At 35.8% G+C, this 20,975-nt stretch overlaps 1 protein-coding gene across 1 annotated transcript in view; it reads right to left on the reverse strand.

Moving 5' to 3' along the window:
- Positions 1-20,975, reverse strand: part of ASXL3 (ASXL transcriptional regulator 3) — a 186,845-nt gene that overhangs the window by 95,795 nt on the left and 70,075 nt on the right. The window contains exons 4-5 of the mRNA XM_066353262.1: positions 13,604-13,712; positions 12,248-12,356 (exon numbers count right to left, since the gene is read on the reverse strand). Coding sequence (XP_066209359.1) covers positions 12,248-12,356; positions 13,604-13,712 — 218 coding nt within the window. The remainder of the gene's footprint in view (positions 1-12,247; positions 12,357-13,603; positions 13,713-20,975) is intronic.

Consider the following 20,975-nt stretch of genomic DNA (forward strand, 5'->3'; position numbering starts at 1 on the left):
AGACACAAAGAAGGGAGGGACCAGAATGCAATCCTGACTTTGCTTCTATTTCTAGTCTCACATCTTGGTCACTTCCCCAACTCCTACTCTCTCTGATCCAGCCAGCAGAGGCCCTGTGTTATTTCTTGAATACATATACTTGTATTTGTTGCAGTTGCTCTGACTGCCCCTCTATCCAAATAACCTTTCTCTTTCTGCCTAGCAAACTCATCTTTTTAAATTAAACTTATTGGTGTAACACTAGCTAATAACATTATATACATTTAAGGTGTACAATTTTACACTACAACATCTATATACTCAACTTGCACTCACTGCCTGAAGGCTAGTTTCCTTTTGTCCCCTTGTATTTGACCTCCTTTGCCTTCTTCGTTCTCTTCCCATACCCTCTCCTCTAGTAACCATCATTCTGTTGTCTGTATCAATAAGGGTTTTTTTTTGTTGTTGTTCATTTGTTGCTTCTTGTTTTGTATCTCACATATGAGTGAAATCATATGCTATCTGACTTATTTCACTTGGCACAATACCCTCAAGAGCCATCCATGTTGTTGCAAATGACAATGTTTCATCTTTTTATGGCTGAGTAGTATTCCACTGTACATATTTACCACTGCAGCATTATTTACAATAGCCAAAACATGGGAATAATCCAGGTGTCCTTTGACAGATTGACTGGAAAACTCATCTTGACAGAGCAAACTCAAACAGCCTCTCCAAAACCTTTGCTGACTATTGTAGTCTATGAGGTAGGCTTATTCCCACCAACCACGTTCCCTTGGAGCTTAGTGTAGGAATTCCAACAGTTCTAGCATGCTGAGGTGTCTGCCTCACTATGACAGGCTCAGCAACTCAGGGACTTACGTATATATTTATACAAAGATAGGCACAGAGCAGTTGATCTATAAATGTTTATGAAGCTAAAATGTCAAATTTGACTTTCAGTAAATTTCTTTAAAGTGTCTATTTTTAAAGTTAACTTTTACTTACTGTTTTTAATAAGAATTAATGGAAAAGAGACCAGCAAAGCACAGCTTTTTATTATGGAAAATAATACATAAAAGGTGACTTCATTTAACTTTGAAAACTGAAGCTTTATTTTTTTAAATTATCCTAAAGTCAGTTAGGGAAAATATAAAAATTGAACCACAAAACGTCCTAGGCAAGTCAGTGGGAAGTCTTATGACCTGCCACTCAATGTATATATACTTCCCTCTGCTGTCCTTACTCATTACCTTATTCTGAAGACAGTCATAATTTAGAGGTTTTGCATAGTAAACTAAAAATAAATTTAAAGTCAAAATTAGATATCACAATGCTTACTTGAAATGGCAGGAGCTGTATAGGGACAGAACCACAAAACAAACCAGGATCTCACATAATATAGTCACTGCAACAAAGGTACTCATTGCAGTATGTTCCATTAAACGACATGACAAATAACAGGCTGCCTGAGGTGAGAGGTGTTCAAAGGTCTGACCAAGGCAGGAAGAGGGGCATCCTTTGATCAGTTTAATTTCTAGCTGTTCCCCCTCCAACGAGTCCCTTTCAATTTTCTGAAAACCCAAACTAGATGCTCTCAAATCAAAACGGTTATCTGGAGAAATAGTCCTGACATACATGATAGGCTTAATATTGTTTTTATAAAGAAAACATTTACATTAAAGACCACACAGTAGATTAGGCAGTGTGTGCCACAATGTTAGAATTCAATCACGTTTTAACAGAGGGTTGGGTCTTAGAAGGAGCTTATTTATTTTTTAATAATGATTCATTCCATTGTAAAACTTTTATTGAGCACCTTCATGCCAAGCCCTGTATAAAACGCAGGAGAAAAACAGTGAATAAGACAGACCCAAGACCTAATTTGGAGACCGTAATTTATAAAAAATATATTTTTCAAAGAATAACAATATAGAACTATTAATTTTACATAAGAAAAACCAAATCTATAAAATCTTAGTCATGATAACTATAATTTGTTTTGAAATATCAATACGTGGGCAATTCAAAGGGATCCCTAGACAACAAATAATAAAGAAGACTTATGTTTGAATTGTGCCATATATATATGTTATACTTACATTTGAAATTGTGTACATCAGATATTCTGGAAATATACAGCAACAAAATACATGCCAAAAAACTGTTAAAAATGATGACAAAGACCAGGAAAATCCCATCTAACCCCAACTAAATCTTCCCTGATCTCCACTTCTTTCAAGGGAAACTCAATTCCTTAATCCTTTTTTGTTCCAGACTAAGAAAAAGTACCCATTCTCAAAGCAGTCATACTCCAAGGTAGACATGTGTCTGAATTTAAACAATTTCCCTGTCGCATTAAAAGAAACCAAACCATTCAAAGAGTATTAGATACCAAGACAGGCCAGAAATTAAATAGAGCAATGATAGCAATAGAATAATGGAAACAATCATTTCCCTTTAAGAAACTTTCAAGGGAGAAAGCATCTGAACATCCTAAGTGTTGATACTTGATAATATTTAGTACAATATAATCCATGAACAAAATATACCTAATATAACTAAAATTTTACTGTATTCTATAGTTAGATTCATTTGCCGAAGCTAATGAATACAAACCCTCAATTTGTCACCAGAGCAATTTATTTCTACTAATATCTCTGAATATCTATAAAATACCCCTGTAAACTCACACAAGAAAAGAGAAACTAAAACCTAAAATAAAAATATTTAATGTGAAAAGCATATCCTACAGGTACCAGCTGCTAGCCACCTCACCCCTTCTACCACAGAAGCAGTACATATTCCTCTCCTGGAATGATGGACAATAAGTTGCCTATGTGAGGAAAAACATTAGAAGCTACATCTTTTATACTGCACCATGATGTTCTATAGTGTATCAGGTTCCTAAAACTTCTGCATAGAAATACAGCAATCCCCCTAGAAAATGAGAAATTAAAAAAAGTGGGAAGGAAGAATATCAGTAAAGGTTGGTATAGGTCAAGGGTAAATGCTTCACTCATGGACATTGGTACTAATTACTTTATGCTTCAACATGGAAAAGGTAACTCTAGTGTACAATAAAGAAAAGTTAGGTAAGGGTACTCAAGTAGCTAACTGTTAGGGAAATGATTATATATTGTCACTTTAGAAAAAAATAGAGAGAATGAATTATCTGGTATTAGTTTTAAAAGTACTGTATTTTATTTTTTTTAAATGCATGGGTGCTTGGTCCCTATATACAAATCACAAACTACCTAAATCAAACAGAAATCTGGCTAGTTAAAATGAGTCATTACAGAACTACTTTTAATTTTGATTTTACTTGAGAGGGGGATTTGTTTTTATTATGAGGTCATAGTCTCTTTCCAATCGTTATCTCTATATTATGAAATAATTCTCTCAGAGTATAGGAAATGAGGGGAAAGTACACTTAAATGGCCTGATCTATCTACACTTAAAAATAAAACTTCATTTCTTCCATGACTTGTCTAAACCCATTTCTACAAGAACAAAGTTCACAGTTCCAGGGAAAATATGTCAGAAAAAGAGGTCCCTGAGGGCTACAAGAAGAAAAGAGGAGTATCCATACGTAATGCTTGAACAGGCTGGACTAAGCCATTTGGAGAAGTTAAAATAAGGAGGGGGGGGGGTGGTCCAGATGATGCCCAGCTGTTCTCCATCATCAGGGAGACAAAAGAGAAAAGTCATTTAATTAAAAGTACAAATGATTTCAGCATAAGGGGGGGAAAATCTTTACTATGAAGGTCACCCCAATAAAGTTAATTAAAAAAATAAAATATATCCCTTAGGAAAAATAAATAATAAAGGTGATCAGAAAGACAAATATAAAGGAACTATGTGATTCTGATCCTTCTGGATATTTACTAAATGAGAATAATGTCTCGTTGAATCAACTGGTTGAAGTAAAATGCTGCCCTGAGAGAGGACACAGGCCCACGTGAACTCCTGCAGTCCCTCATTCTTCTTGTGAACTCTAAAGCCTGTGGGCGGAGATGAAAGAAGGGAGGATGGACGGAGTGGGCGGAGGAAGTTCTGCATTCCACCAATGGTCATTTCTGACTGTGAACAGTATTCTCTTTCCTCTGGACGTTCTTTCATGTGTTACTAAAACAACATAATTTTCACAGACTTTAGTTTCTCTCGGCCACCAATGTAGAACAGGTGTTTCCATAAGAGCGAACAAAGCTGTTAATGAAAATGCAGATGTTGGACAGAAGACAAATCAGCCTAACCTAAGAAAGACAAGGGTACCTACCTGGAGGACTTCCCCTCCCTCATCTACAGCACTGGTTGGAATGGCGGTTGGGTAGAAATTGGTCATGAACTCAAGGCTACACTAACACAGCATCCTACGTAACATCACACTGGAGCAGTCGCTGACAAGCTTCTGAAACACCTCCCGCAAAACAAGGCCCATAGCACCACGAGGAATGAGGTGCTGAACAGGTTGGTAACATCTTTTAAAGTTACTCAAAACAGCCCCTTCACAACAACCCTACAGCCCCTCAGTTGGCTCTCCCAGGCCCTTGGAGAGTACTGGCACTGGTAAACTGTTGGAGCTCCTCCCTGGGGGCACTCAGCCTTCATTAGCACACATCTCACTTCCTCCAGGAAGCTCCTCATCTGTATGTAATTGATGTCTCAACAGAGATCCTAGCCACACACTTCAGGTCATCTTAAAGCACTTTTCACTTTTGAAAAAAAGACCCCTCAAAAGTGTGGCCTCGAAGGCAAGAAAAACAAAGAGTGAGCTGAATAATGTTTCATTAAGCTAACACGACTCTGCCAAGAATCATACCATCAGAAACCTGCTTATAAAACTGGCCATGAAGAGTAATGAAAAAGGACCGTGTAAAAATTCTTCAACTGTTGGAATCATTATTTACCCTGGGATCTGAGGACTAAAACATAGGATATAAGTTCTCTATAATTTTTTCCCCTAAATAGAGACTTACAATACTAATTCCCCTGCTAGATTACTGCTTCCTCCCTGAAAGCCATTAGGGTTAATAACATCCAGAACCTTTTTGATCTATGTGGATGAAAACTGTGCATTCTCCAATTTCCTCATTCTAAAAAATTAAATGGAATGGTTGCTTTTAAACATGAACTATCTTAGGACCACAGAAAGAGAAGCTCATTTTCTTGTTAATAATAATTTATAAGTAGAAGTAAAAAAAGGTGAAATACCATCTACCGATGGTATCATTTTATATAAAATATGTAGGGGTTCTGCAGGCAGCAACATGCTATAAGTCAACTTCATATGTGTGAGCAAACTTATGATATACCAATGTATTATGTTCAGAAAACAACTCAGACACAAACATACCCATAAATCTCTGACTAAAACAGCCCATAAAATTCAAAGTATTTTCTTTGGGTGACACAGATCTATACTTACATTGGCATAAATGGTCATGGGTTGTCAACAAAGATATATCAAGTGATTCACCTAAATCACTCTTAGATCTCTAGAGCTAAGCTTGTAAAATTTGAAGAGTTTACTTACCCAAGTCTATAAGTCTAATCGTTATTAACTTGAGAAATTGCTTAGGAGTCAAAGAAACATAACACATAACTATAGTTTTGTGTCTTGTAAATTCTATAATCAATAATATAGCACTTTTTCCACATTGTAAAAATTTTAAACAAAACCATAAAACAAAATATCTTGGCAAAGCAACTTCCATTTTAAAAAAATCTGTTTCTCCAGCCAGTTGACTGCAAAAAAAAAAGAAAAAAAAGAATGAAAGTATTACTATTTTTATCTTAACTGTACCTAAGGACTCTCATGTTACTGACTGGAATTCAGCTGCTACGATTTCTTGTTATCAGCTTTCATAAAGTGCTTTCTTTCCAAATACTTCTCTGCTTACCCCCTTTAATGGTGCAGCAAATGTCAATTAATCTTTGATAATTTGAAATAACTCTATGATAGCAGTGGTTTATTCTTCGAATTGCCACAAGAGTATCTTAGAAATTGATAGTTATTAGTATTTACTTCAATACCTTCCAATAGCTCATTCCAACGGAGGAATGAAACAGGAGGAGGGGAATAAGATAAACAAACAAACAAACAAAAATGGATGTTGGCACGCTCCTCTTCCCCTCCTCCTCTCTTCCTGACCTTTCTCCCATGTCCACACATCCCTCACATGCCCCACCTTCTCTCTCTGGTAACATTTTCAAAGTATATTTGCACAGCTGGAAGAAGTGTGGATACTATATCCATTCTAACTTCTGGTTCAAATCTGTATTAGAAATGGAGTAAGCAGGGAAATCACCTACACCAGTTCAGAGTCATGGATTTATTACCAGTTTGTAAGAAATCACGAGGTAACCCTCTTCTTCATTTGGATAAGCCAGAAGCTCCTCTTTGTCCAATTTTTGTATTTATAATCTAAACAGATTTGTACAAATGTCGCAAACGCAAACTGCATTAATGACTCCCAGCCAGTAGTGTGCCCTGTGGTTTCAGCAGACTTCTGGTGTCACATCTACATGGGCTTGCCACTTGGATGGGACATTTAACCTAAGTTTGTCTCCTCACTGGTTAAAATCAAGTAAAACAACAGAGCCTAGGATTGACTGTCTCACAGGAATGTTGTAAGGATTAAATAATACTTATGTAATGCCCTTACAAAGGCTGGGCAATATAAGCACTCAATATATATATTTTTCAATATCTAGGTTTGAAAATGAATCCTAAGGCTAGGTTAATGAACTAGATATATATAAGTATATCATATTCACAGGGATAGAAAATATACTTGTCCTACAAGAAGCAATTGTGGTTTGCAATAAGATGCAAAAGCGGACAAATCAAGGAACACACAAGGAAATAAGCTATTTACCATTCTTTCAATGATTCTCCAGAGCAACTTCCCACTTCCCTAACGCGCGCAATTTCAAAAGAGGGGCCAGAAAAATCCAGTTTCGGTGACATTAGCTGGAGATGTGTGGGATATGTTATTTTGTGAAGTACCTAGTCACATTTCCAATTAAGGGAGTTTGCTTATCTCTGCTCTGGTTTAATTATTGTCTGAGTGTTCTCTCCCTCTCCCCCACCTTTTCCCAGCCACGAAAACCCTCCCCCTTTTCTCTGAAATTCAGGATTAGCCATTAGCAAAATCTCCTATGATCTTCATCTTTTCTCTAAACACTCCCATTGCATGTTGATCTACAAAACCTGGCTCTCCTGTGGACCCTCTTCCCCTTCTACTCTCTCGGGTATTAGCCCTTCTCTTTTCCAAACACCTTGTGCCAGTGGGCTGGGAATGAAATGGGTGACATCTAGTCCCCCTCCCTGCTCCTCGGATGCCTCTAGCATTGCATCTCATGTTCTCACACTATAGTACCAATTATTCCTCCTCACTGTACTTATCTACCAACTAACTCCTGAATTACTCTTCTTCACTTCATAAAGATTTTAGCTCCTCGATGTGATACCCTTTCAATGATGGTTCTATCACAACCGTCTCTTTCAATATCCACACAGATGATGCTGTAATATTTTATGGCAGAACCACCCTTTATAACATCTTCATGCCAATAAGAAAAGGCAACGTTTCCTCCCAGGAGACCTTGTTCCATCCCATGACACTAAGGTGGGTAAAATAGAGGGCTGCTGGCTTTCAGCCACTGGTGGGCCCATCGGCCAGACCACTCTTAAACCAGCAGGCCACACTGCTAACAACTCAGACAGCCTTAAACCTAGCCTCTCCCTTTCTTCTCATTTTAGACACATATTCCAAAATACTACCCTAAACTCAGCTGGATGCATTCCACTCTTACATCACCTATCCTTCTAACTTATTTTCTCTAGAACACCAAATCAAACAGTCCTTCCACCCCAAGGAGCCCTGCTCCTTCACACCACCCCTCACACAGTGTGTCTTTACCCACCTCTATAACCAGCTTCAATTCCATGGAGACTGACCTTAACAAGTCTAGTTCACGCACCTTCAACTCTCCTACCCCTAACTCTCTTCATCACTGACATCTGGCAAAATCCCAACTCTACTCAAATTCAACTCTGTACCTTCTCTGTGCTTGTACAGTGGTCATGAACAGGAACTGGAGGAAAATGTACAACCATGCTGGCTGGTCTCATATTATATTCAGAGTTAGCAACCTTATGAGTTTCCTTAATGATGTCAGACTCTAGACAAACATTTTATATCTTCTTAAGTCTACAAATTTATCTCCCCTATCCTCAACCTGAGCTGATGAACATGTTTCCTATTTCACTGAGAAAAATGAAGAATAAGAAGCCACCTTCCATAGGCCCTCTCCCACATGGGCTCCTCTCCCTTCATTTCTAGCAAATCACGTTGACTTTCCCTGCTGCTTTCTTAGAGTGTCCCTCCATACCGGTAAATAAGGTTAATCTTTCATCTGTTTAAAAGATCCCATTCCCTCTCATCTAATCAAGCATCTGGCAATAGGATACCCTGTTGTTCATTATCAAATCCTCCTCCCCAACTGGTTTTTCCATTGGTATACAATTATTTTCATATTCATCTCATATTTTAAACAAAACTTTCTCTTGGTACCACTCTCCCTGCTAGCCATTTTTCCCATTTCAGATCTTCACTTGATCTCAAACATCCCTGACAGAATTATCTACACCTGGAGTCACTAATTTCTGTTCTCCCATTCTCTTTAATTCATTCTCTTCATGCTTGTGGTCTCACTAGTCAACAAAAATTGTTCTTTTCAAGTTCATCAATATGCTCACAAAGCTAAATCCAATAGTTATTTTCTAAGTTATTATAAGTTGATAGTGCAAAAACATTCGAGTCAGTTCCTCTCCAGAAGCACTTCACTTGGTTTCCAGAACAGACAGCATATTCTCCTGCCCATTTGCCCTGAGTCTCATTCACTGGTTCCTAAAATACCCCCAACTTCTTAAAATTCAAGGACCCTGAGTTTGGTCTTTGGGCTTCTTCTCTTTCCTATTTCCCTTCAGGTTCTTGGTGCTCTCAGCCAGAGTCTTGCCTTCAAATAGCATCTATAAACGACTACTGTCAAATGTATATCTCCAGCAAGGTTTTCTCTGTGAATTTTTGTGTGTGTGTGTGTGTGTGTGTTTGTGACAGAGACAGAGACAGAGACAGGGAGTGGGGTGGGGGGACAGACAGAGAGGAAGGGAGAGAGATGAGAAGCATCAATTCTTCGTTGCGGTACCTTAGTTGTTCGTTGATTGCTTTCTCATATGTGCCTCGACTGGGGGGCTAGAGCAGACCAAGTGACCCCTTGCTCAAGTCAGCAACCCTGGGCTCAAGCCAGTGATCATGGGGTCATGTCTGTGATCCCATGCCCAAACCAGAGACCCCATGCTGAAACCAGCTACCCCTGGCTCTAGCTGATGAGCCCACGCTCAAGCAGGATTGAGCTAACACTCAAGCTGGTGACCCTGAGGTTTCAAACCTGGGCCCTCTGCACCATAGTCCAATTATCTATCCACTGTGCCACTGCCTTGTCAGGCTTCTCTGTGAATTTAAAATAGATAGGTTCAACTATGAAATATACCAACCATATTGTTGAAAATAAATCCAATACTTAGTATTTCTAAACTAAGCTCCTGCTCAATGTAACAGCCTCCTGCCCCAAACTGGTTCTCTCGCAAATTTTCCATCCACATTAAAGATGATGCTATTCTTCTATTTGCTCACACTCCTATTCGGAAGTCATCTCTAACTCGTCTTTATTTTATAACCACAATCATTTCAGCAGCTGCTCTTGATCTGCCTTCATATATATCCAGAATCCAATCCCTTATCACATCCTATCTTATTTAAACCACTGTCACCTCCTCTTTAGATGATGGCAACAGCTTTTCTAATCAGTCTCCTTGTTCATATATATATATATATATATATATATATATATATATATATATATATATATAGGTATATATATATCTCCACCTATAGATATATAGAGATATATACAGATAAAGATAGATCAATGTCTACATTGTTTATATATATATTGTACTTCATGATCCTAAGTGAGATCACTGTCTCTTTTGCTCAAAACCCTACAATAGTTTAACATCTCACTCAAACTAGAAGCCAACACCAACGCACTATATAATCTGGCCTTATAACTTCTCTTTGTATCTTTCCATAGTCTCTCCTTGTTCTCTCTGGTCCCCAACCTCACTAGCCTCTTGATGTTTCTGGAACATTCCAGGTTTTCTTCTGCCTCAAGACCTTTGTAACTACTGCTTCTTCTACCTAAAACTCTTTCCCATTAAGTTCACTGCCCTTGGATCTTTTCTCAAATGTATCACTCTCTCCTAATCTCATTTTCTTATTAAGCTTATTTTGTCCCATATCATTTGTCAGCACTAAATAGGCTATACATCTTATATTTTATTTATTTTCTTATTTTTTAGTGAGAGGAGGGGAGGCAGAGACAGGCTCCTGCACGCATTCTGACCAGGACCTACCTGGCAAGCCCTCCAGGGGGCGGTGCTCTGCCCATCTGGGACCCTTGCTCCATTACAACCAGAAACATTTTTTTTTTTTTTTAGTGCCTGAGGTGTAGGCCATGGTGCCATCCTCAGTGCCCAGGGCCAATTTGCTCCATCAAGCCATGGTTGCAGGAGGGGAGAAAAGATGATTGATAGATAGATAGATAGATAGATGCAAGAGGGGGAGAGGTGGAGAAGCAGATGGGTGCTTCTCCTGTGTGCCCTGACCGTGAATCAAACCTGGGAAATCAATATGCCATGCCAATGCTCTACCACTGAGCCAACTGGCTAGGGCCATTATATATATATATATATTTTATTATTGTCTGTCTCTTTACCAACATAAGATCCAGAGCAATCTCTTTTTATTCTTGATTTTCACCGCTGTAACTGCAATGTGGAGAACAGTACTTGGCACACAGTGAAAAGCTCAATACATATGTTGACAGAAACAGCACACAAGTGCTCAGGCAAGCAGGCAGGACAACTAAAGGAATGGCCTAAGGAGACTAATTTTTATTCTGCTGAAGAAACAGTCCTTGCCCCATTCATCAGTCCTTTCAGAAAGCCAGAAATTGCCATGCATCTCTGCTTTGTTCTCTCTCTAACCACAAGGACCTGCCAAAGCTCACAGTAGAATTACAACAATGGTGGAGAGTTAAGTTTTCAAAAGGTATAGGAGGATTAGGGACATCAAATTCAATGAAAGTTGATTAAAAAAAGAAAAGGTCTACAAGGGCTACTTCAGCTGTTTTACAAACACACCTATCTGTGTTTCCTACATTAATTCACAGTCTCCGCTGCTGATCAGATAGGTGCTGAAGCAGAATCGGTCTCAAGGGGACTTTCAGAAAGCACAGCAGCTTAAAGGGCAAGAGTGTTCAGTCTGAATACAGAAAACCTCCTATGGCCATTAATAAAATGAATGGGTTTAGGCTATTAGTGAAATATGATGTTTCTGCAAGGATTCTTTCAGGTTTGTTTGTTTAAAGATAATTTACTGATTTCTCTGAGGCCACTGACAGAGACTTAAATGACACAATCTTCCTCCCAAATCATGGTCTGGGTCCACTCGTGGGACCTGTGGGTAGAGTGAGGGATAAGAAGCACAGCAGCTTTTGTGAAACAAAACTTTCCCCAAACTGAAATACAGAAATTACATACACCAACAGAATCATAATGCAAATGTCTGGAGAAAGATAAAAATGAATTGACATGGGTAGAATTCAACGGTGGAAAATACCCCCTTGGAATTCTGGAATGGTTGCTTACTTTTCAGAAGTGTTTCACGAGAATTTATTTGGCCCTCGTTTCACTGTGAGGAACATTAACACTAAGCTTAATTTACTATGGACGAACCTAGAAACGATGCTATTATAACACCATTGTGATCAGAGGAAACATCAGCACGATCAGACATGAAACACTAGCATTCTCAAACCTCACATAAGAACAAAACCACTAGATAACCCCTGGGAACTCTCTCACCTTGCAAGGGAAATTTACTGATAACACTCAAGACTATCCAGGGAAGCCATACAGTTATAAACAAAATAAAACAAAATGCAAAAACTGTATACTTTTCTTAAGTACTAACCTTTTGAATCAAGATTGTGTGATGATAAATCTAAGCAGGTGATAAAAAAAAATTAGAAGAAAATTTTATTTACAACAGTAGGGAATTCAATTAGTAAATTATTGAAATTCTAGATTACTTGTAGAGAATAGGGTTTATAGCTTGAAATCCACCTCACTTACCTCCATTTCCTTCCCCACGAGCATTGGCCTCCGCCATTTCTGTGCCATCCAATTCAGACTCACAGCCTAAATCCAGTGTTCCATCAGCTGGGCATGATGACTCCTCTTTCTATATTTTTTTAAATGATTTGTGGAGATGTATCAGCAACAAAAACACTTTCAGAATCCTAAAGTCTTATCACATTTACTTGTAATTTGAAATTTTAATACTTTACTTTTTAATAAAAAATCACGCATTAAAAAAAAAACAACTGGGAAAAGCACATTGCCACAGCTGGTTTTTTGGATAACCTTTTAAAAGCTATACAAAAACTAAGTTTTCTTTTGCCATATGTTACATGTTTTTCTTTTTTTTTTCAATTCTACATTCCTCCTATGTTAGGAAATGGCTTAACAATTGAGAATTTTAATCAGTAAATTAAACACCCGGGTAGCTACAAAAAGCCACTAAAATAATACAAATCCTTTCAGTTAATCTGTTATTTTCTGAAACACACACAGTGACAAGAGCTTGATGCTTAGTAACTGAGAAAAAAAACTTTGCTTCTTTGCTAGGTATAACTTTTAGCATGAAAAGCAAAATCTTCTCAAAGAAATTTAATCAATTTTAAATATATTTCATCATTTATTAAAGCAGTGGCTCCTTTTTAATTTACAAGATATAAATATACTGATTTTACTTGTTCCAAGGCACATAAACATTCATAGACCATTCACTTTTGTCCTCTGCAATTTTGAATCCTAGATGACATTTCCCATTATAGTTGAAAAGGGAAATTGCACTAAAATAATAAGTAAGGTTCAGTTATATGAAGCTTTTAGTTTTATTTCTCTATCCTTCTCATATAACAAATAATGCATTGTTAGTAAAACTTCCCTGAGAGATCACTGTTTTAAAAATCAAACTGATTTATATCAACATGTTTTCAAGGAAGACGGTGAAAGTTCTTATTTTTATGAAATACAGAAAAGCATCAGGTGTGAAGCCATGTATCAACCGATGGTCTGAAGTCCGATATTTTGCGGCAACTGTGATCATCTTAAGCTCTTGGCTGATGACCCATGGCACTCGTCCATGTAAATTTTTTAAGAATCAAGAATTTTAAGGAAGCCACAACTATTTTCCATTACCATATGTTAGAGTGAAACCACAGATATGCTTTCTTTCCTTAAAGAAAAATGTCATTGTTTATTCTTAATATGAAATCATTTTTAAGACATCTGCAAACATTTAAGAGGCACAGGGGTCATTCTACCCTTTCCACAAAACGAGTTTTGTTTACCTGCATATGTTGGGGGGGAAAATGCATGATACATGGTAATAACAGACATAATATGCAGAACGATCCAACTTACTTTGAGAGCATAGAGGCCTGACTTCCCAGGGATTTTGAAGAATGTCCCATCCCCTATTCGAGTGTTAGTGTGAAGCATTGCATTCAGACAAGCTAATGGAGAAGTTCCACTAGAAAATAAAAGTATACAAAAAATGAAGCAGTCTGAGATGCAGTTTCTGTGGCAAAACTGTTCTGTCTCTTAAAAAAAAAAAAAACCCTCTTGCATGCCTTTTAAAAATATCCTCTCAACCCTGAAAACATCTACATTACAATAACAGGCCAGTCCAGTTTCGCCAAAGTTAATCAGATGCATCTGTCTTATAGGCTTCAGGCAAAAAGTCTCCTGAATTGAAATTATGCTTTTATTCATAAAGCAACCAACACTATATTTCAAAGGAACCAAAGCCCAAACGTTTATGTGGTGTTATTTTGCAAATAATACCAGGAAAACCACAGTATTTAAATATTACAGACAACTTGATGGTTGCACTTGAATGATCAAATAAACCAAGTTCAAGGACAGCTCCATCCTATAGGTTGAAAAGCAACAAAAGAATAATAAGAAACCAGGGAAGAACTGATTTGAAATTACAAGCATTTAAATTACTCATGGGATTGCATTTCTCACAAGGCCAAATAAAAATTTATATCTGTGTTTATATCTCCGATACAGCTTCAACAATAACATCCCTTTCTCAGTTAGACTTGTCAAATAAAGAAATGTGTGTTTGGGAATTCTGCCCAGCTAATAATTATGTTCTGTAGGAAAGATGCAAGTGACTGAATTATGAAATCAACAGTGTTTTAAAAAGAAATCTAACAGCATTAAACTAGTGATTAAAAATATCAAAGCCCATATGTACAAACATTATTGAAATTATACACATAGAAAGATGTTTATGTAATATATGACACATATGTATTTCCTGGGTTAGACTTTATAAGCTTTCTTTCGTGTTTTGTTTGCAAACTGATAGCTTTGCAAACTAGAATTTAGAACCAGAATTATTACTTTCATTAATTTATGTTTCCATATACATTTTACTTCCTAATATGCCAACAGATTACTATTTGGTTGAGCCAATATTGATTAGAAGTCCTATTGTACTCTATTCACTCATTAGTGGTTCTGGGTATTTAATTCAAAATATTGTGGGACATGAGGACCTTTAAAATAATAAGGTTTTGAATTTCTGTGATAGAAACATAATTTTGTGTTACTAAAAGTTTTCTAAAAACCATTATCAAATCTCTTACTTACTATGAAAACTCACTGAGAAAATAAACAAGCCAAATTTGCTGAGCTGCCACAACATACTTAATAGAAAGTCAGCATATATACACATCACGGTCATAAAGGTTTATAGCATTATAACAATGGGAGCACTCTTTATTATTTTAGAAAGCAAGTCTCTGCACCAACAGGTCAATAAGATTCCATTGGGTTTGACAGGAAACAAGAGCCTTAATGTAAATTTGGTCATAGAACAATGCAGTTATAACACTACAGTACACATGGTTATAATGCTGTATGTTTATATAACATCTTTCCTCATGAAACTTCTACAAGCTACAGCCTCATTTCATTATTTTTCCTTACACAAGATTTTTTGCTCATATTTAAAGTAGGCCAGGCATATTTTATAAAGTATAACATATTCATTTCCCCAGAAATATCTGTCCATGAATAAATTCCAGATAAATGATGCTATACATGTTATACTGAATACTTCAAAAAATATATTTTTCAACATTATTCTCTTCAGGCAAAAGCACAGACAATTTGAAGCTGGAAATCATTATGCCAGATTTGTGGAGTTTTAATTTAGTGGAACTGTCAGAAACACAGATTTTCTGTAGGGACTTGGCAAGACGATGTTAACACTACAAGTAAAATAGAATCCAATACATAAAAATGATAGAATGTAGACTTTAAAAAATATAACGTAATAAAATTGTCCACCTAACAGCAACCCTCACACACATTCTTCCTGATCTTTACCCCTGAGGTCCTAGCACACACAATTCCAAGAATAGTAAAGAATAATATAGCATTAAAGAGAGCTAAAAAATGCTAAATAGATACAACTTAACACTGTTAACATTTAAATTTTTTCTAAAGTACAGTAAAGGAAAGATAAGTGAAGATAAATTGACTTTTAAATAGCAGTTTAAGGCTATGCTTATTTCAAACATAAGTGATAAACACCCAGTTTCAGATAATAAATAAACTCTGCCGAGCATGTATATATTATTTAATTATACTGTTTATTAACTCAATTAACTCAAGATTCACCATAGAAATATTTAAAAACACATAATTCACAATCATACGCAATACATCCCCCAAAGTCTCAATGACTACTGTGATTTTTCCCAAATCTTTCTCAAAACAGACATATGAAATTTATTTTAGTTCAAAGCTATAAAACATTTGCCTTTTAGGAGAATTAGAAAATACTTTGCAATCAAATGCAAATTTTACAACTTAAATCACTAGCTGATTAATTTAGTTACTTAGTCTTAAGCGTGTCACTTGTAACTAAAAAACTAATAATATAAACTGTTTTATTTTAAAAAACAATAATACATTAGCATCAAAAGAGTTAAGTGCTTATGACAGGGTAACTGTTTTCCATGGCAGAATATACACAAAAGGTTATATTTTTTAAAAACTTTCAGATCATTCACTTATTCTGAACAATTTCATAAAGTTTAGAAGATTTGGTTTGCTTTTCCTGAAGAAATGAATGTCTTAAATAGCAGGAATAAATAAAAGTATTATTTATTTGTTTTATTATTTTTATATTCAGAAAAAATAGAACTAGCAAGTATGCCTTGGCCTACTTTAAGGAAAAAGATATTTATTTATTAGACATATATATTCATATATATCATAATGATTTACTGTGGGTACAAAAGATGATAAGGCAAATATATGTATATGTTAAAAGTCTATAATCTTTGATAGTATGAACACTTTCTATGTAACATTTCCTATTTTTAATTAATTTTTTAATTTACAGTTAATGTAAGGGTTAATCACCTTAGAATTTAAAAGTTAAAAATTCTATAATAGACTACATATGTGTATATGTATATATGAAATAAAACATCAATAATTAACAAAAAATTCTCTGAAATTTCAAATGTTACTTACTTTCTAAAAAGATGAATTGGTAGAATCATCCCGATTTATGAAAAGAAAACAAACAAAGAAAAAAGAACAAGTTAGTTTTCCAACTTAACATGCAATTCTGCATCTTACCATTTTAATAATAGAATAACTTACGAGAAACACATCAAACTCTGATCTGGCTGCCCACATAGAAAGGGAAGCAGTGAGGGAAGGGGGCGAAAGGTGGCTTCCACTTTCGTCCCTAATACTTCTACTATATTTTCATTTTGTCCACAATGCACATGTATTTCCATTTTAAGAATCTAATTAGAAATAAATAAGGAGGACAACATTTGTCCTTAATTCTTTTCTTTCTGCTATTCCCTATTATTGGGCCCTTTCCTATACACCTGCCAGGGTAGATGTACAGCTTATTCTATTTGTTTGTTTTTCTCCATAGACTGTTGTGTTATGGAACCCTTCTGGTTTGTTTTTATTTCCCACAACCCCTGAAGCAGAACAGGGGTGGAATTTGGAGGCAGGGGAACAGGCATAATTTAAACTGTCTAGACATCAAAGAATCCTCAGAGATGCTTTGCAGAGACCAGTGCTGTGTGCAATAAAGAAAAACCATTGCTTAATCACACCAAATTGATGACGAGCACATAAAATTTTACTAAGTGCACACTTAGTAAAGAGAATGAATGATCTATCTATTTTAATAATTTTAAAAACCAGAAAGAATACCTGGGGAATGCAACTGGAAGAATATTTATAGACATGACAAAGAAAATTATCATAATTGTGGTCTTTCTTTTCTTTATATATAAAATAATAATGCTTTTCAAGACAGTATTTAAGTAATACAAATCTTAAACTACTTTATGTTTTTAAGTATCTCAATAAAATTTTTAGATGAAAGCTATTTCCTGAAAACATTCTTAAATGTCACTTTTCAAATATGGGAACATTAAAAAATTAATCTTGAAATACAGAAGTTTAAAAATTCAAAAAGTTGAAGAAACTTATAACAAACATTATTAGACTGTTATGCTAAGTGCTACTAATATAAATTAAAAGATACAATTATATGTTCACTCTCCTTTCAAAAAAATTAGTAATAGCTCCTTTCAAGTATTTTCAGTGTTGATAGCTTAGAGAGAATATCTTAATTATATTTTAGAGAAAATTATGTGGGCCCTGGGGTGCAGGTAATGTTTTATTTAGTTCTTTATACAGATGCATTCACTATGTAAAATTAAATTACTTATGATTTGTGCATTTAACTCAAGGCTACACTTCACAAAAATAATTTTACTGTTATAAAAGGATTGATGCACTCTTGGATTTATCTATTCATTTACATATTTAATGGGCATGTCATTACTAATGGAAAAATTAAACTATTTCTACCAATGAATGTGATGACTCTTAAATAAAATAGGCACAGTGTGCAACAGTTGATAACCTAGTCATCAATAACCTAGTCATCCTGATGATTAAAAACTACCATAGAAGGCCATACTACCTTCTTTCTCTTGACAGACACTACTGCTAGTCTGTAACTCCCTAAAATGACTGAAGATAGAAACATAAAGGCTACATTCGTTTATATACATTACATGACTAATCCTAGCGCATAAAATGTTAGCCCCAAAATTACCTCCAGCTACCCTTAAATTTAATTTTGAACACAAGAACAGTGTTACCAACTTCACAGTCTCTCTAAAAAGATCACCAATAAAGTGATCTTTTCAATAAGCACTGACATGAAAAATAACAAACATTAGAGTTTAAAAAAATATAAAAATAGAAACAACCAATTAACTCAAGAGATGGGTCGTATGTAAAAGGAAAATATTTGCCCACTTTTATGTTAAGAAAACTGACATGATTTTCAATATTCTATATGTCTCTAAGGTAAAGTTATAAATGTAGAACCAGTACTCTTTATGAATTGATATTTTGAAGAAATAATTACTTAGTGACATATGTTGTACAATTTGTTTTACATTTAACAAAACAATTTCAGACTCCAATTGTAAATAATATGTCTCTGAACAATATAAAAAGATATTCTTCCTGAATATAAAGACATTTTAACATAGGTCTATTATCCATTTTATAGATACTACCAAGCTATCCTAGATCTATTATAGTTATTCATACAGCCATATTACTAAATTGACCTTTTGTTTTAGGAGACAAGAATTCCTAAATATTAATACAAGGACAAAAGTTTGGCTGGTATTCAGTTAGAATAGGTCTTTAAAAATATAGCATTTCACATACGAATAAAATTGAAAATAACTTATTCAGTAGAGGGAAAAGAATAAAAATAAATGTTACTTTAAAAAGTTTTTGATTTTACAGAGAGAAAGGGAGAAAGAGAGAGAGGGAGAGGGAGTGAGAGAGAAGGAGAGAAGAAAGAGGGAGAGAGAGGGAGGAAAGAAGGGAGAAGAGGAGAGGGAGGAAGGGAGTAGAGACAGAGAGAGAGAGAGAGAAACATTGATCCATTGTTCCACCCATCTATGTATCATTCATTGGTTGACTCTTGTATGTGAACCCACAACCTTGGCATATCAGGATGACACTCTAACCAACTGAGCTAACCATCCAGGGCTAAATATATATTATTATAAGTTAACATTTATCAGTATCTTAAAATGAATGAGCTTTTACAACTATTGTCAATATTCCTTACAGCCACCATAAAATGTAAGCATAATTCCCAGTTTTGCAGATGTAACAGAGGCTGAGAGGTTAAGAATCTTACTGCAGGCCTTGGCCAGTTGGCTCAATGGTAGAGCATTGACCCAGCATGTGGAAATCCAGGGTTTGATTCCCATTCAGGGCATACAGGAGAAGTGACCATCTGCTTCTCCACCCTCCCCTTCCCCTTCTCCTTCTCTCTCTCTCTCTCTCTCTCTCTCTCTCTCCCTCTCTTTCTTCCCCTCCTGTAGCCGTGGCTTGATTGGTTTGAACAAAGTTGACCCCAGGTGCTGAGGATGGCTCCCTGGCCTCACCTCAGGTGCTAAAATAGCTCAGTTGCCAAGCAATAGAGCAATGGCCCCAGATGGGCAGAACATTGCCCCCTAGGGATTTGCCAAGTGAACTCAGTTTGGGGTACATGTGGAAGTCTGTCTCTTTGCCTTTCCAACTCTCACATAATAATAATAATAATAATAATAATAATAATAATAATAATAATGTCTTACTGCAGTCAAAAAACACCTAAGTGATACTCTGATTCGAAAGCCAATGGTCTTCCCACTATTCCATGTTTTCTCTCCACAGAATTGCCTTTTCTACCTAAGGAACCTTGGCTACTAAAATATATACATATATTTAGCACTTGAAGAAAACACATAAAGAAAAGCCAGATGCTGGCAAAAGGTAAGGTGGTTGGTTCCAACTTCACTCATGACTACCCCAGGACAAATGTCAAGTATTACAAAGAAAGAACTAGGCTACAAAAGATGTCATTGTTGGTTATCTTCTTCAGGTAATGCTACCTGTGTAAACTAAGGAAGAGAGAACTCTGAGAGAATAACATACTGAATTCATATCTATAATTGAGATGCCTCTTTGTAGAACAGAATCATTAAAAAATAACACAATCCATTAAAGGAATAATCATTTATGAAGCACATTATACATGTCAAGCTAGTGTTAAAATAAATTTGCACTCTGACAGTGCTTTTCACATAATTGAAATGCAGGCTAAGCTGAAATGAATTCTCTGAATACACATGAAATGACAAGGGGTTCAGGAGAAGGAGCCTTGAGGCATGTGGCACACAAGAGGAGATCATTTGGAATTTAAATGTTATCCTTAGCTCATTTCAAGGAGAGGGCTGAGAGGACATCATGCACACATTTCCAATGTCACCAACCTATGGCGATCGTGGGCTCTTCAGAACCTTATAGAATATGTTCTCACCACTGCGATCTCATAGAAAACATTTTCAATGAGAACAAAATACATATCTTTCAAAATAAAATACTGAACTTCATATATTAAAGAAGATATTTAGTTATATTTGGTATGATATAAACATAGTTTCATATAAACATGTAAAATTTTAGGTTCTACTTGTAGCTTACTTGTACTCTCTCATCTTGTTAGCAACGGTTAATACTGCAGCATTTCCAACTGTGTTCTGTGGGTTAGTAATCTCAAGCAATGCTCCAAAATAATGATCAAGTAAGTTTCGGAAAAGCAGCATGCTGCATTCTTCCCTTGCATACTCAGCAATACATTAACAACACA

The sequence above is a fragment of the Saccopteryx leptura genome, chromosome 11 (genome assembly GCF_036850995.1).
Source record: "Saccopteryx leptura isolate mSacLep1 chromosome 11, mSacLep1_pri_phased_curated, whole genome shotgun sequence".
In the NCBI taxonomy this organism is placed as follows: Eukaryota; Metazoa; Chordata; class Mammalia; order Chiroptera; family Emballonuridae; genus Saccopteryx; species Saccopteryx leptura.